Here is a 13,981-nt window from a genome sequence, read left to right as displayed (position 1 = left end):
TGTCACTCTATGAATGAGGTGGCTTTTAAAATTAATATTTGATTAAATTCAATAATGATCAATCACAAGTCCAGTAATGATTTTAAAAGTCACATCATTTTTAGAGTAACACAAGAGGGACACAAGAGTAACTTTTAGCATTACTCTTTATAACATGAGGTTTTAAAAGTTTAGTCTTTGATTTGAATTTAAAAACTAATGAAACATATCCATACGGACCATACATATGTAATTAGGTGACTAGGGTTTTGTAATTAGCTAGGGTTTATTGTAGAAAAGTTCCACGAATTAAATCATGCTAAAAATAAAATTTTGCTTTCTATGAAAATTCAAACTCATACCCTTTTTATAAAATCATCCCATACAAACCATTAAACTATACATATAATTCAAAATAACATTTTAAAATAAAAATTAATGTTCATTCTTATTGGGTTTATGATATATTTAATTAAAATTAGATAGGTCTCGCTAATGGGCATGTACCATCTAAGGTCACCTACAGCTTGGACTTGCCTAAGAATTTACACCTTATAAAACTTATAAATCACAAAGAGAAAACCTAGCACTACGTACAATGGCCTATTAATTAGCGACTTTAGATGTACAGTGTGATGCTAACAATGAGAGAATTGTAGTTCAATATCATATGAATTTTGTTTGGATGAATAACTAATTTATAAACCAAAATAAATTTTACAAAGGGAAAACCAAAACCAGCAACTAATTAGAAAGACAACAAATCACCAACACCCCAAACCTGCGTAGCTTGGGAACATGAAAGAAGCCAAAACCAGCTCAATTAACACCATTAGACCAGCACAAAAAAACAGGAAAGGAAAGATAATTATTAATCAAAGAGCTGATCCTTTTGAAGGACAGCACTCGTATGCTTTTTTGAAAAGTGATGCCTACTTTTGTTAAAGAAAAATACAGGTTATTTCCTTTTTAAAAAAGAAAATAATAAACTACTATCATTACATACTTAGTAATTTTATAAGTCCTTCTTGTGTTCATTTTGAATTATTCTAAAAATGATGTGACTATTAAAATTATCATTTAATTAAAATTTAGTAATAATTAATTAAAAATTTAATAATAATTTTAATAGTCACATTATTTTAAAAAAAATTAAAAAAGAATACAAAAAAATTTGTAAGATTACTTTTACGTAGCAGTAGTCTATCACCCTATGCGTCCACTCTTGCGTTTGACGTTGATCTCCTATTGATTACTTTAATTATTGGGTTCCAGAGACATTAAGTGGAAACGTTGCTGGATCACATGTGCAAAGCTGGCCCATCCGCTGGCCCCCACCACCATGGAAGGATTCCCTACCTAGCACAACTGGATCAGGATCCGAATATATCAAGAAATATATTAAGATTCCCTAATTTAGATAAATGCCTGGATAAGTTTTTGTTTGGTTATATAATATAAAAATATTGATTAAATGATTAAATTTATATTTTTAAATCAGTTTAACTTTTTTTTTTTTTTTTTAAATGACGATTTAACATAATTTCAAAGTCAAAAGTCTTGAATTTGAATACTAACTACATCAATTCATTTCATTTAAATTAAATATTTCAATTGTTATGCCTCACTTACTAAAAAGAAATTTGAGTCTATAAAAGTATTAAGGTGTAAATTAAATTATTAAAAACATCTCGATAAAAGTATTAAGGTGTTAATTAAATTATTAAAAACATCTTCTTAGAACAAAAGGTAGTTTAACAAGCTAGCCCATCCGCCTATGCCCCAACCCCCACTAGTATGGAATTTCTATCAAACTCAAGTGGGAGTAGATTAGGATCTTCCACAATTTTCAACCGGTTATTTCTCTATCTCCTTGGAAAGATAAGATAAGCAATCCTTGTCTCCTTGGAAAGATTGTCTCTATCTCTTACGAAGAGACACCTCCAATGAAAACCTATCAGCTGAGAGATAATTGCATGGTTGAGAGTGCATACTTTTATAGAGTGATTACCCCAACATAAGCAAGATGAGATATGATTTACTTCGGTACCAAAATGTTGCCAAACTCTCATCTATAAAACCTATACATTCGTGACATGACCCCAGGGGCTGAACTAGTATTTAGAGTTCAAAAGGGTAAAATTAAAAAAATTAGGGGTAAATGGAGTTTGAGGGGGCAAAGTTAAAAAAAATTAAGGGTAAAATTTTGGGACCCTTTTTTTTTTTTTTTGGGAAATTCAGTGTGGAGGAATACTTATGTTCTGCCTCTGTTGACCAATGCTCTTTTGTAAACTTATTTATCTTACCGCATCATTTACCATATACTCTCCCACCAACAGCATATTAAGGGGAGACTTCGTATCATTATATTTCAAGTAAACAACTTCAATTACTTATAGTTGGAAACATAGTCCGCATCCATGTCACCACCATGACTTAATCGAACACATAATGTATTGATTTGTGCTGAATTTTCAATTAAGTACTTCCTATAAAGTTAAATTCAAGAGATTTTCTGTGATACACTAGCTTATTAGTCACTTTACACTATATGAGCATAGATATTACTAGTATCATATGAACTATCATACGAGTATCTCGTTAGTGAGAAAAGGATCATCTCCATTTCAAAATCTTTCAATTTTCTCTATTTAGTGTATTTTGAAGGATATTGCATTTAATGCACTATCATCATTAAAACTTTTGGACAACACTACCCTTCAAAATGCATTAAATGGAGGAAATGAAGGAATTTTGAAATTGAGAAGATCCGTTTCCTCGCCGCTTACATTTAATTGATCAATTATGTCCCTCCAGCTAGGATCACATAAGCTTGTTCATCGAAGCATTTTCAAATCCTTTCGAATTATTCATGTAGCTATTCACTTACGTGTTTTTTGGTCTCATTCCAGCTACATGCATGTACTCTGAAGTGTTTTTTTAGAGACAATCCCTTGGCCATAAGCTTGGCCACCATCTCAGTGAAGAAAATAAAGTCTACTTTAATTTTATTTGTCTTTACTATATCCTGAATATTTTAATAATACAAATAAATCTTTCTTCCAAATCAAACCACTGCCAAAACCAAGCAAAACTCAACAGCCCAAAAAGAAAAAGGGTACGAAATTTGTTTATTTCACAGAAAATAGTTTCTCAAATATGTCTTCCGACCCGAAATACATTGCTGTTTCGCGGTTAGTGTAGTTAATGGTTAGTGGACGATTAATAATCACTCGCCTTTTTACCCCTGGGGTGAGGGACTTGGTACTTTTTGTAAAGGCATTTCCAATAGATATATTATTTACAACAGGGGACACCTATTTATTCGAAGTATGGTCCGAGCTTTTACCCAACTTTCTAAGAGCATGTTTTATGTGCGTAACAGCTATTATATTAAGAAAGAAAATAATTATTATTAAGAATGAAATAGTTAGTCGTATTCCTTAATTTATTAATAACACATAATTTTATTGGAATTGTACCAAAGTTAATAAAATAAAAAATTATTGTTTATGCTTATTGAACTTTATGATATATTTAATTAATCGCTAATGGGTCTTGCCTTTATCCTAGGTTAGGATAGAGGTTAATATTACACCTACTACTTTGACATCGGGCAGAATTAAGATTGTTTTAAAAGCGTATGATTGCAATATAAATTAAGAATTGAAGATTGAAAAGAGAATTCAGGAAGAGAGAAAATAACAAATAAAAAAGATAAAAACCCTAATTGCTCCAAATTAGAAAATTGAAAAACAACTCTGAATTGAAAAACTTAAATTTAATTGATAGTTCAAACTGAATTGAAAAGTAACAAAGACTAGATGTCTTTATAGAGGCTATGCACCTCCTAATTTAACAAGGAAAATGAAAACAAATCCTAATTGAAAAGGAAGACCTAATCCTAATGAAAAAGAGAAAACACAATCCTAATGAAAAAAGGGATCGAAAACCCACTCCTTATTAAAAAAGATAATTAAAACACACATGCATAATTAAAATAACAGATTGTCTCCTACATCATACATTCATACTTATAAATCACATAGAAAAAACCAAGCACTTCAATGGCCTAATTAGCGAGACTTTAGATACAGTGTGATGCCAATGAGAGAATTGTAGTTCAATATCATATGATTTTTTTTTTTTTTTTGGATGAATAATTAATTAATTTATAAACCAAAATAAATTTTACAAAGGGAAGATTAAACAGTAGTCCCCAAAACCAGCAACTAAGAAAGACAACAAATCACCAACACCCCAAACCTGCGCAGCTTGGGAACATGAAAGAAGCCAAAACCGCCAGCAGGTCAACTAACACCATTAGACCAGCACAAACAAACATATATAAAAGCAGGAGTATTTGAGTTGGAAAACATCATCAGAACCATCGATCCTGCCCAACCTTCTATTGGCATAATTAGACTCATAGGAGAGGGAGTTGATCTCTCCGAAGCCTAACAATTAAGCAGAACAATGTCCATACAAACAAATAGCCAAATCTCTACATTTCCAGCAAAAAAGTCTAGAGTTTCTTTCCTTCCAATGATGTAGACCATGACAGCTAGCATCAATTCAACGATCCTGCAGAGAAGGGAATTCCCTTTGATATCATATATAGATAGATTTCAAAATACAAGAATGAGGCACATTGGCTCTCTGCATGGACTTCAATGACAGAAAAGTAAAAATATAAAGTCAACAACATGTCTGTACAAATTACCTCAAGTCCTTTTCAGCTGATGATCAACCTTAATTAGTACTCCAAATTCTCAATTCAGAGAAAAACAATGGAAGGCACGTGCTGGACTTGGCTGAAATCCTCTCCTTTTTTTTCAAGTCTATGTTTGAATGCTATTGGCATCCATCGAAACTCCAGTTCCTGGAGGGCCCTCACAAACCTCAGTCCATCTGGAACCGACTTCAACTTGCTGCATTGTAAAATCTCCAAACGGAAAAGACAGGGCATGGCACCTTCCTCCACCGTCCACTCCTCTAAACTAGGAAACCCCCGCAAGACTAATGTTTTCAGTTTAGGAAAACCATCTTTCGAGCAAACCATTTTCTTCCCCGCGAAAGCATCCCATCCGTTCAGGTATCTCAAAATCGGCAGCTTCTCCAGAATAGGCATCGGGTCTTCCACAAGTTTCGATCCCCACAAACTCAACTTGATGAGGTATGGATGGTTGTAATCCGGCAGCTTCTGTATCCGCCCTTCCACGTGTAGCTTGCTAAGAAGAGGACAACCTCGTACGACTTGCGGTACATTTACTACGATGTCAGGGAATGAAAGCAATTCAGTCTTCATCGACAAGGACCGAAGGCTGTTTAAATATTTACCGTTGGGGCGATTGAAGATTTCCCCGAACTCTTGGAAGTGCCGTGGCTCATTTAGCACCAATTTTCTAAGACTGGTCAAACTTAGAAGATCGCTCACTTCACATTTGTTTGCAGGAAAGTTTACAAGTGTCAGCAAGTTGGTCAGATTTGTGAGTGACAGCTTATTATCATCAGTTGAATAGTCACACCACTTGGGAAGATACAAATGTCTCAACTGCTCCATCGTCCATATCACAGTCGGGATTACTACAGTCGATTCCCAGCTAAATTCGTCAATGGTTTCCAGATTCAGGGTCTCCAAGCACAGCAAATTGCCTATGGAAGGAGGGAACTCCCGGATACCAGTTTTCTTTAAGCTCAAGAACCTCAAATGAATCAGTGTTCCTATTTTCTCAGGTAACTCCCCTTCCGGCGCCATCTTGCTTCCTTCCAGATCCAAAACTCTAAGCAATTTGAAGCACTTGGGCACAGAATTGATTGAGCTGTTATCTTTAATGAAGTATAAAAGGGACCTGATCTGAGGATGATCTTTGTAATTTTCTGGGAAAAAATCAGGGTCAGAAAATATGGCTAGTCTTCGGATTTTACCAGTTGATGACGTCAAAGGATTGGCAGCTGCGTGATCAGAATGAGTTACAATGTGGAGAAAATTCTCCTGTTTTGCCTTTGACAAGCAGAGGTCGCGCATAAGATCGTGGAGGCGGCAGGATTTGATCCTCCCACTTGCCCCAATCACACCCACTTGAGCCATGCATCTATTTACCAAATCAGCCAAGTAGTGTTCTGCAACATCTTCCAACGTCTCTCCCTCATGCTCGTATCTGGGCGACACAAAGCCTTCCGCCACCCACAATCGAATCAATTTCTTTTTTGGGATTTCGTAGTCCTCTGGAAACTGGCAGAGATAGAGGAAACAGGGTTTCAATTGGTGAGGCAATTCATGGTAGCTCAAAGCCAATACATCGTGAACGGTTGATTGTTGTCCTTGGGCGGCGCCTCTCCTTAAATACGATTTTATATTACTTCTGTGCACCGTATGCCACTCACTCAGTGTTTCTTTGGTTGCCAAAAGTCCTCCAAGCACGTTGATAGCCAACGGTAAACCACCACACCTCGCCACCATGTCCCTCCCTAACTTCTCCATCTCTTCGCAAGTTCTGGGGTCTGCATATATGTATATATATATATGCATTAATTTCTCAAATGCTATTAAAAAAAAAAGCATTTCTCACATAACAATTATATATACATATTCAAGTAACCTATATTACATATTGTTACTTAACAACTAATATATATACTTATATTTATATACATAACCTTTTTTTATTAATAGACATATATATATACACACCAACGAGCTAATAATGTTTCGTTTAATACTTGAGCTTTTTTTTTGCTTGCAAATTTTTCTTTCTTTAAGACATAATTAGAATTGTAGATGGTTTTTACTGAAAAAATTGGAGAGGAGCAAAGTACATAAGGATTTGATTGAAAATTGGGGAAAACCGCCCAAGAAATTGATTGATAAACTTGAATATCCAAGGACTTATTTGAAAATGGACCAATATACTGCATATATAGTTGTTTGATAGTGTCCCTGCAGCTAATTAAAAACCGTAAAAACTCCTTTTTAATTAAATTTTAGAGAAATGTTAATGGTTAATATATATATATATATATTTTCATATTTGACTTATTTTCTCTTACAAATCAACCATTACATTTGTGGACTTATGTGAACTCCACATAAGTCAATGCTAGGCGCCACAAATCTAATGGTTGATTTATTGAATTTGTAGAAGAATATGAACTAAATATGAAGAACTTATTGACCCCTAACATTTCTCTAAATTATATATATATATATATATATATATATATATATATATATATTTAAAATCCACTTCATTAACGCTTACAACAATATTTAAAGGATATTCAATTTTTTTTAATCATTATAGATCTTATTAAGTTGTATGTTGAGATCGTAAAATCTAAGTTATTTAATTTAATCAAATAGTTCAGATTTTAATTACCCTACAAAAATCAAACAAAAAAAAAAAATACCCTACAAAAATATAAAAATATCCTGATGTTGTCGATCACAAATTAACCTCTATCTTTCCTATTTTCCCTCAACGTCTAATATAATACACTTCATCCAATAAATTCTATAGAAATTTTTATGGTAATTAATTCTACGTGTGCCAAGGCTATAGAAATTAAAAAATAATAATAATAATAAAAAAAAAAAAAAAAAAAAAAAACAAACAACAACAAGAACAAGATGGATGAGAACAAACCTGGATGTCTTCTTGAAAATGCCTTCTTCTGAAACAAGTCCCAACTGTCTTCTTCATTTAAACAGCGCGGTTCATGTAGAAATCCTTTTGGATCAACATGCAATGCTACATCTCTGTTCCGAGTTGTTAGTAACATTTTGCTGCTCCTCATTGCTTTTGGGAAGGCAGGAGAAAGAATATCCCATGCCTCGGCGTCCCAAATATCGTCCAGCACGACCAAACACCTTTTCTCTTCCAGAACTTGATTAAGCTTCTTTGGCAGCTCGTCCTCTCTCATTTTCATTATCTGATCCCTCTCGTCTTTCGATGGCGAGGAAATACTTAGCAAAATTCCTTCCCAAACATCTTTTCTTTTGCAATCTTGAGACACATAAGCCCAAGCAAAACCTTCAAAATGCCGCCTAACGCTACTGTGGTGAAACACTTTCTTGGCAAGAGTGGTCTTGCCTAGACCACCCATCCCGCATATGGACGCAGATATACTGCCACTTTTTTCCTTCACCAGCTCTGAAACTACTTGTTTTATGTTTTCGTCCAACCCCACAATATACTCTTCCAGATTGTGGGAATAAGACCATCTCAATTGCTTTTGCCTTTGCCTGTGCAGGTTCGCTGAGGTGGAGCCTTCTTCTCTCGCAGCATTCACACCATAAGTTTGTAAGCTTTGGGAGAGCTCCGCGATTCTGGCTTTAATGGCTTCAATCTCGGACCCCACTTTGTGAAGTTTGATGGGTTCTTTGAGAAAAGCAAACGACCTCTTGAACACATTTTCTCTCTTCTTGGACAGCATTTCATCAAGGGTGAAAGCTTCTATTGCATCCTGAGCATCGTAAGCAGCATCCCGAATCTCTGAAACCCAATTTTGAACACTCTCATCTTCGTTTTGCCTTTTGTCTGCGTCTTCTAAGAAGCACTTCATGCGCCTTAATTCGATTTGCATCTTCTTGATTTGCTCTCTCGCCCCTTCTATAAGTGTTGCTTCTCTAATTATAAGGTCGCCAAGCCTTTCCTCAACAAACGACACTATACTCTCCGCCATGCTATCTGCTTCCTCCTCCTCCTCCTCCTCCTCCTCCTCCTTCTTCTTAATCTTCTTTCACCAAAACAAGAAAAAATAGAAACTCTTGTTACATGCACCCAACACTATTCTTGCTTACAAGCCATGGTTATCTTCACCTTGCTATACCAGTTATTTTCATGGTACTATTGGGAATTGGTGGTAGCTAGATAAACGCTAGCAGGACATCAGCATTAATGTGATGATATAATTATTCACGAGGAATGAAATAATAATAAATTGATCATAATGGCAAGAATGCTTTTTTTTTTTTTTTTTGTGTAATTTACATGCAAGACTTTATTATCAACTCAACTGTAATGCATTCCCGGAATAAAAGGTAAACCGTCATTACCAGGAAAGTTCTTTCTTTCTTTTTTCTTTTTTTCTGTCGCTCTATACGCATTTTAAGTGCAGAACCCAATACCTACCTGGAAATACTAGTGTATATATATATATATATATATATATATATATATATATATATAGATTGATTGGAATGCATATAAAATTGTCAATGTGAGGTATATATGATCAAAAGTAAGTGTGATCAACCATCCACGTACTTACTTAATTCGCTCAGATACGGTGGAGGCACTTTATGTGACATACTAATTAATTCCAACAAGAATAAAGGATAAGGAAGAGAATGGTTATCTTAATTCTTAATGAAGAATATAATATAAGGTGGAAAAGTAGAAAATAAGACAAAAGTATGGTGTAAATTGACCGTAGAAATCAGATAGGTGATAAGGACATGTTTATGAATTATTGAAGGTTAAAGAAAATGCGGGGGTTGTTGAGGGGGTACTGCACCCCTTCTAATCAGTACTCCTATTCCTATTCCTCTCCCCCCTCAAAAAAAAAATAAAATAAAAAATAAAAAATAAAAACAAAACAGAGAACAAGATCACGTGTAAACGCCCTACCGTACCCCATTTCCCTCTCTTTTCCTAGTCGTCTCTAGTCTTCACCCATCAAAACATGAATTATTTGATTTCACATCACTTATTGTGCTAATAGGACAAGAAATATAAAGACAATTTTTCTTGTGGAAAATGCTTCCCTGCACCAAATATGGAGAAAAATTATTAAAAAAGACAAAGCCTGCATGGGTCCCAATAGGAAAATAATAGACATTTGAATCTCCAGCTAAAAATAACCAAAAGGTAAAAATGTCATTTTTTTTTTCTGGCAAAAATGCGAAATATTTTGAAATAATTTGAGAAATGATTATTAAGTTACCAAGCTGCTAAAAAGTGGAAATTTTAATCATTTCAATTATAGAAGTCTAACATAACAAGCTATATAGCATGCATGGATGTGATGGTGTGAGCTTTAAAAATCATTTCAATTATTCACGAAAACATTGGAGAACTTCAGGTGAATGCCTGATTAATTAGTGTGATTTGTGAGTAAGCATATACCTGATTGAGGCCTAGCTAGCCTGTAATTTTTGAAGTGTTAGCAAACCTTAGAGAATCTTGCCATCTAAGCTATTAGACAAAAATTAAAAAATAAAGAAGCAAAGTAAGTAATTAATGGATGGCCGGACTCAAACCACCTCTTAAGGTGGTCGGCCACCACCTTGAAGAGCGGTGGTCAGCTACTCTATGAGAGTCATTCAACTACCTCCACTTTTTATTATGGGTGGAGGCTACCCTAGTGTGAAATAGTTGCAAGACCATGACCATATCTAAAATAATGAGTCTGATTTTCTATTCCGTGTATTGGTTCATATTTTGGATAATTATTGACTTATTGTTTCATAATCAAGTCTTCGTCTTTAAAAATAATTATTATCTAGACTTAAACCTTTTCAACAGTGAGATTAACCAAAGGGATTCTGAATGTCCTAAGATGACAGGGGGAACAAACTACTACCACAATAAAATTATGGTTTTCCATTCATGGAATAAGTGTAATTTTCTCTAAAATAATTTTAAATTGTGACTTCAATTTTTTTTATTTATTTAATTTTTATAAAGAAGTTACAGGTGGGAGAGAGTATATGTACGACGAGAGAGGGGTTGATCGATGCAGGGGTGGATCGCGTCAATGAAGTCACGATGGATCTTCTCTATAAATCTTATATATGATGTAATTAAAGAGTAATGTTATAAGTCTTTCTAGAGTTATTTTAGGGTCCTCTAAAATGTAATGTGACTTTTAAAATTACCGTTGAATTTGAGATGTGATATATTGAACTTTGATCTATTAATGATTTTAAAAGCCACGTCACATTTAGAATGACTCCAAAAAGACTCTAGAAAGACTTATAGCATTACAAGTAATTAAAACTTGAAACTCATTTTATTTTTTGTACCATTAAAAAAAACCCCTTTTTTTCACCAGCTCGACTTGGACCCTTTTTAATTTTCTATTGCTAAAGGCCTGGTGCGCATTTGAGAGTGATTTTCTAATATCATAAAGACTTGTCATCCAATCTTTTCCTTTTTTATTGTATTGAACCACTTGCTCGAAAAAAAGAAGAAAGAAAAAAAGAAAGAAAGAGAAAGAAGACTTGGAAAGAGCAATTAAATTTTTTTTTTCTTCTTTCTGAGCAATCCTTTTAAAAGCAGCCTAATGCTTTTTTCAAAAGTGATGTTTACTTTAGTTAAAGAAAAAGACAGGTTCCTTCCTTTTAGAAAAATTATTCCTCCCAAGGAACAAAATAGTATTCTACTAGACTAGTAGCAGTCTATGCGTCCACTCTTGCGTTTCGCGTTGCTTTCCTATTTGCTTTCTTTAATTATTGGGTTACAGAGATATGAAGTGGAAACGTAGCTGGATCCCATGTGCAAGCTGGCCCATTCGCTGACGCCCCAGCCCCCACTACCATGGAAGGATTCCCTACCTTACTCAACTGGATCAGGATCCGAATCGCGGGTTCTGAAATTGCATGGTTGAGGGTGCATACATTTTATAGTGTGATTTACCCACCCAACACAAGCCTTATTTACCGCTTCACACTATAATAGTGTTTGATAGGATTTCTAGTGGGACATAATTTGCCTTCCTACCAAAATTTTGCCCCCCATACCAAATCTCATATGTAAAACCTACAAGTCGACATTAAATCGTAACATGTCTTCACATGAGCATAGGGGGTGACTTTTTATCACTATATTTTAAGTGAACGACACCATTTACTTGTGGTTAAGAACATAATTCACACCCATACCACTATGACGGTTTCAGTCGAACACAAAATGTGTCGACCTAGACCGAATTTTCAATCAAGTATTTCCTGTAAGGCCAAATTTTGATGTTTTCATCGATACAACTTATTAGCGATTTTACACTATATGAGTATATAATATATATTACCTAGTGTCATCATGGTGCATATATGTGGTCTTTACATCCATATGAACCATATATTACTCTATTTTGTTAGTACCTCTTACTTTTAACCAACCAATTTTTTCTTGGAGCTTTGTGCTTCACTTTTTTATTAACAAGATAATCGGGTTACTATTAGAAAACACATTGACCGATTTGTTAGGTATACCTAATTTTAAACTGTCAACAAACCATTTAATCTAGACCACATTGCTAGCTGTTGTGTTGCAAACAAAGTGTTCAACTTCCATTGTAAACTTTGAAACACAACTATGTTTTGTACTCGAGTAATACTATGTACCGTCTTTTTATCCTCCTAAAATCTTTTTAAAGCTGATGTGGCTTTCAAAATCACCATTGGATCAAATTCAAGTATGATTCATCTAAAATTTAATTGTAATTTTAAAAGTCACATCAGTTTTAGGAGGTTTTTAGGAGGATAAAAAGATGGTACGTAACATTACTCTTCGTACTCAGCTAAGAAATAGTCATTCCAACAAATAAGAATATATATATATATATATATATATATATATATATCAAAATCTGCTTCATTATAAGTAATCAAGTCAATATCACTTAGCTCAAAACACAATTTCATTCCTTTGGCGCCTTGCAAATATCTCATTTTTCGCTTAGTTGCCTAGCAATGTTTGTTACTTATAGATAAGGTATGTTAGAACTTTTTTCTCTTGAACTATGTATCCAGAAGGTAAATCTTTTAACAAAAGTTTTTTGCTATCTGATTGAGTAGATGAAAACCAAATGGATTTTGCCTTCTGTTTTACGGATAAGAAATTGAAAAAAGTGAAAGAAGAAAAATGGGTCAGTTTTGTCCCCTTGATACTCATGATTCATGAAGTGGACATATATATATATAACTCTTACTTTTAAGAGTCCTTAATTTGCTAGCTTGCCTTATCTTTCTAATTATGTGTTCCTAGTGGATTATACTTTTTCATGAAAATGATTACATAGACTTTCTATGATATATGGATCTAATATGTCTCCAACCAATGCTACATCATTGACAGGTGGGTCCTTCACATTTGGAAGAACCTCTGGATTCCAAAAATCGCACGTCTCTCAAATCTCCGAATTGATCTTCAGGTCCGAGGACCCACCGGATGCTCACCAGGAAGGTTACTGATTTTATTATTATTATTATTATTATTATTATTATTATTATTTACCTCTAGATGTTGGAAAGAAGAGAAATCAAGCACATTTTTCACCAGGAGACGACCAATTATTGCACCCTCACTCCTCACCATTCATCTTCCCCAAACCATATTCGAAGATTGGTAAACAAAAGACCTCTCTGGACTCCTAAGAATTTCATCAAATAATTATTGATGAAATTGTTACCTAGCAAAAAATCACCATGCATATTTCTGCTCTCTGCTTCAGCTTCTTTTGTATTTCTATGAGTATTAAAGCTTATTTTTGCAAAATTTTTTCAAACTTGTGTTTTCGGGCACTAGTTTTGAAAAATCAAAAAAACTATATATCGATCTAGCGTACTCTTTTGAACTTTGAAGTCTTCTTTTAAAGTCCTCTATCCGCTTGGAGCATTCTCTTGGTCAATTCTGAATTTGGCAAAAATACGGGCCCAAACCACAACAACCTCGAGTCCCATTGGCCGCTGTGCAAAGCTGATAATGAAACGTATGAAAATCTTTCCATAAATTGCCACTTCAATCAAAGTGGTCTTCCACAATTTTTCCCAACTCAAGACGTCTAGATTGTCCAGCTCAACACTAGCTTGCCCTTTTTTTTTTTTCTTTTTTTTCTTTTTTTTAATGATGTTTGGTATAATAGAAAATCGTTGTCAAACTGAAAACATTTTTAATTGTTCATGAGAACTTTATTTAATTTCTGTAAAATATTCTTTTTACAAAAAAAAAAACACTACAAATCACCGAGTCACATCTTCTCTCCTTTTTTTTTTTTT

At 34.1% G+C, this 13,981-nt stretch overlaps 1 protein-coding gene across 1 annotated transcript; it reads right to left on the bottom strand.

Moving 5' to 3' along the window:
* Positions 1-4,309: 4,309 nt before the first annotated feature.
* Positions 4,310-9,081, bottom strand: LOC132181288 (putative disease resistance protein At1g50180). The gene is made up of 3 exons (XM_059594437.1): positions 7,626-9,081; positions 4,703-6,483; positions 4,310-4,563 (listed from the first exon to the last, which is right to left on the bottom strand). The coding sequence occupies exons 1-2, from the start codon at positions 8,662-8,664 to the stop codon at positions 4,757-4,759; spliced, it is 2,766 nt and encodes a 921-aa protein (XP_059450420.1). The 5' UTR covers positions 8,665-9,081; the 3' UTR covers positions 4,310-4,563; positions 4,703-4,756.
* Positions 9,082-13,981: the final 4,900 nt, after the last annotated feature.

This window comes from Corylus avellana, chromosome ca5 (genome assembly GCF_901000735.1).
Source record: "Corylus avellana chromosome ca5, CavTom2PMs-1.0".
Classification (NCBI taxonomy): domain Eukaryota; kingdom Viridiplantae; phylum Streptophyta; class Magnoliopsida; order Fagales; family Betulaceae; genus Corylus; species Corylus avellana.
Note: the sequence above shows the minus strand (reverse complement) of the source record. Positions and strands in the feature narration are given on the sequence as shown.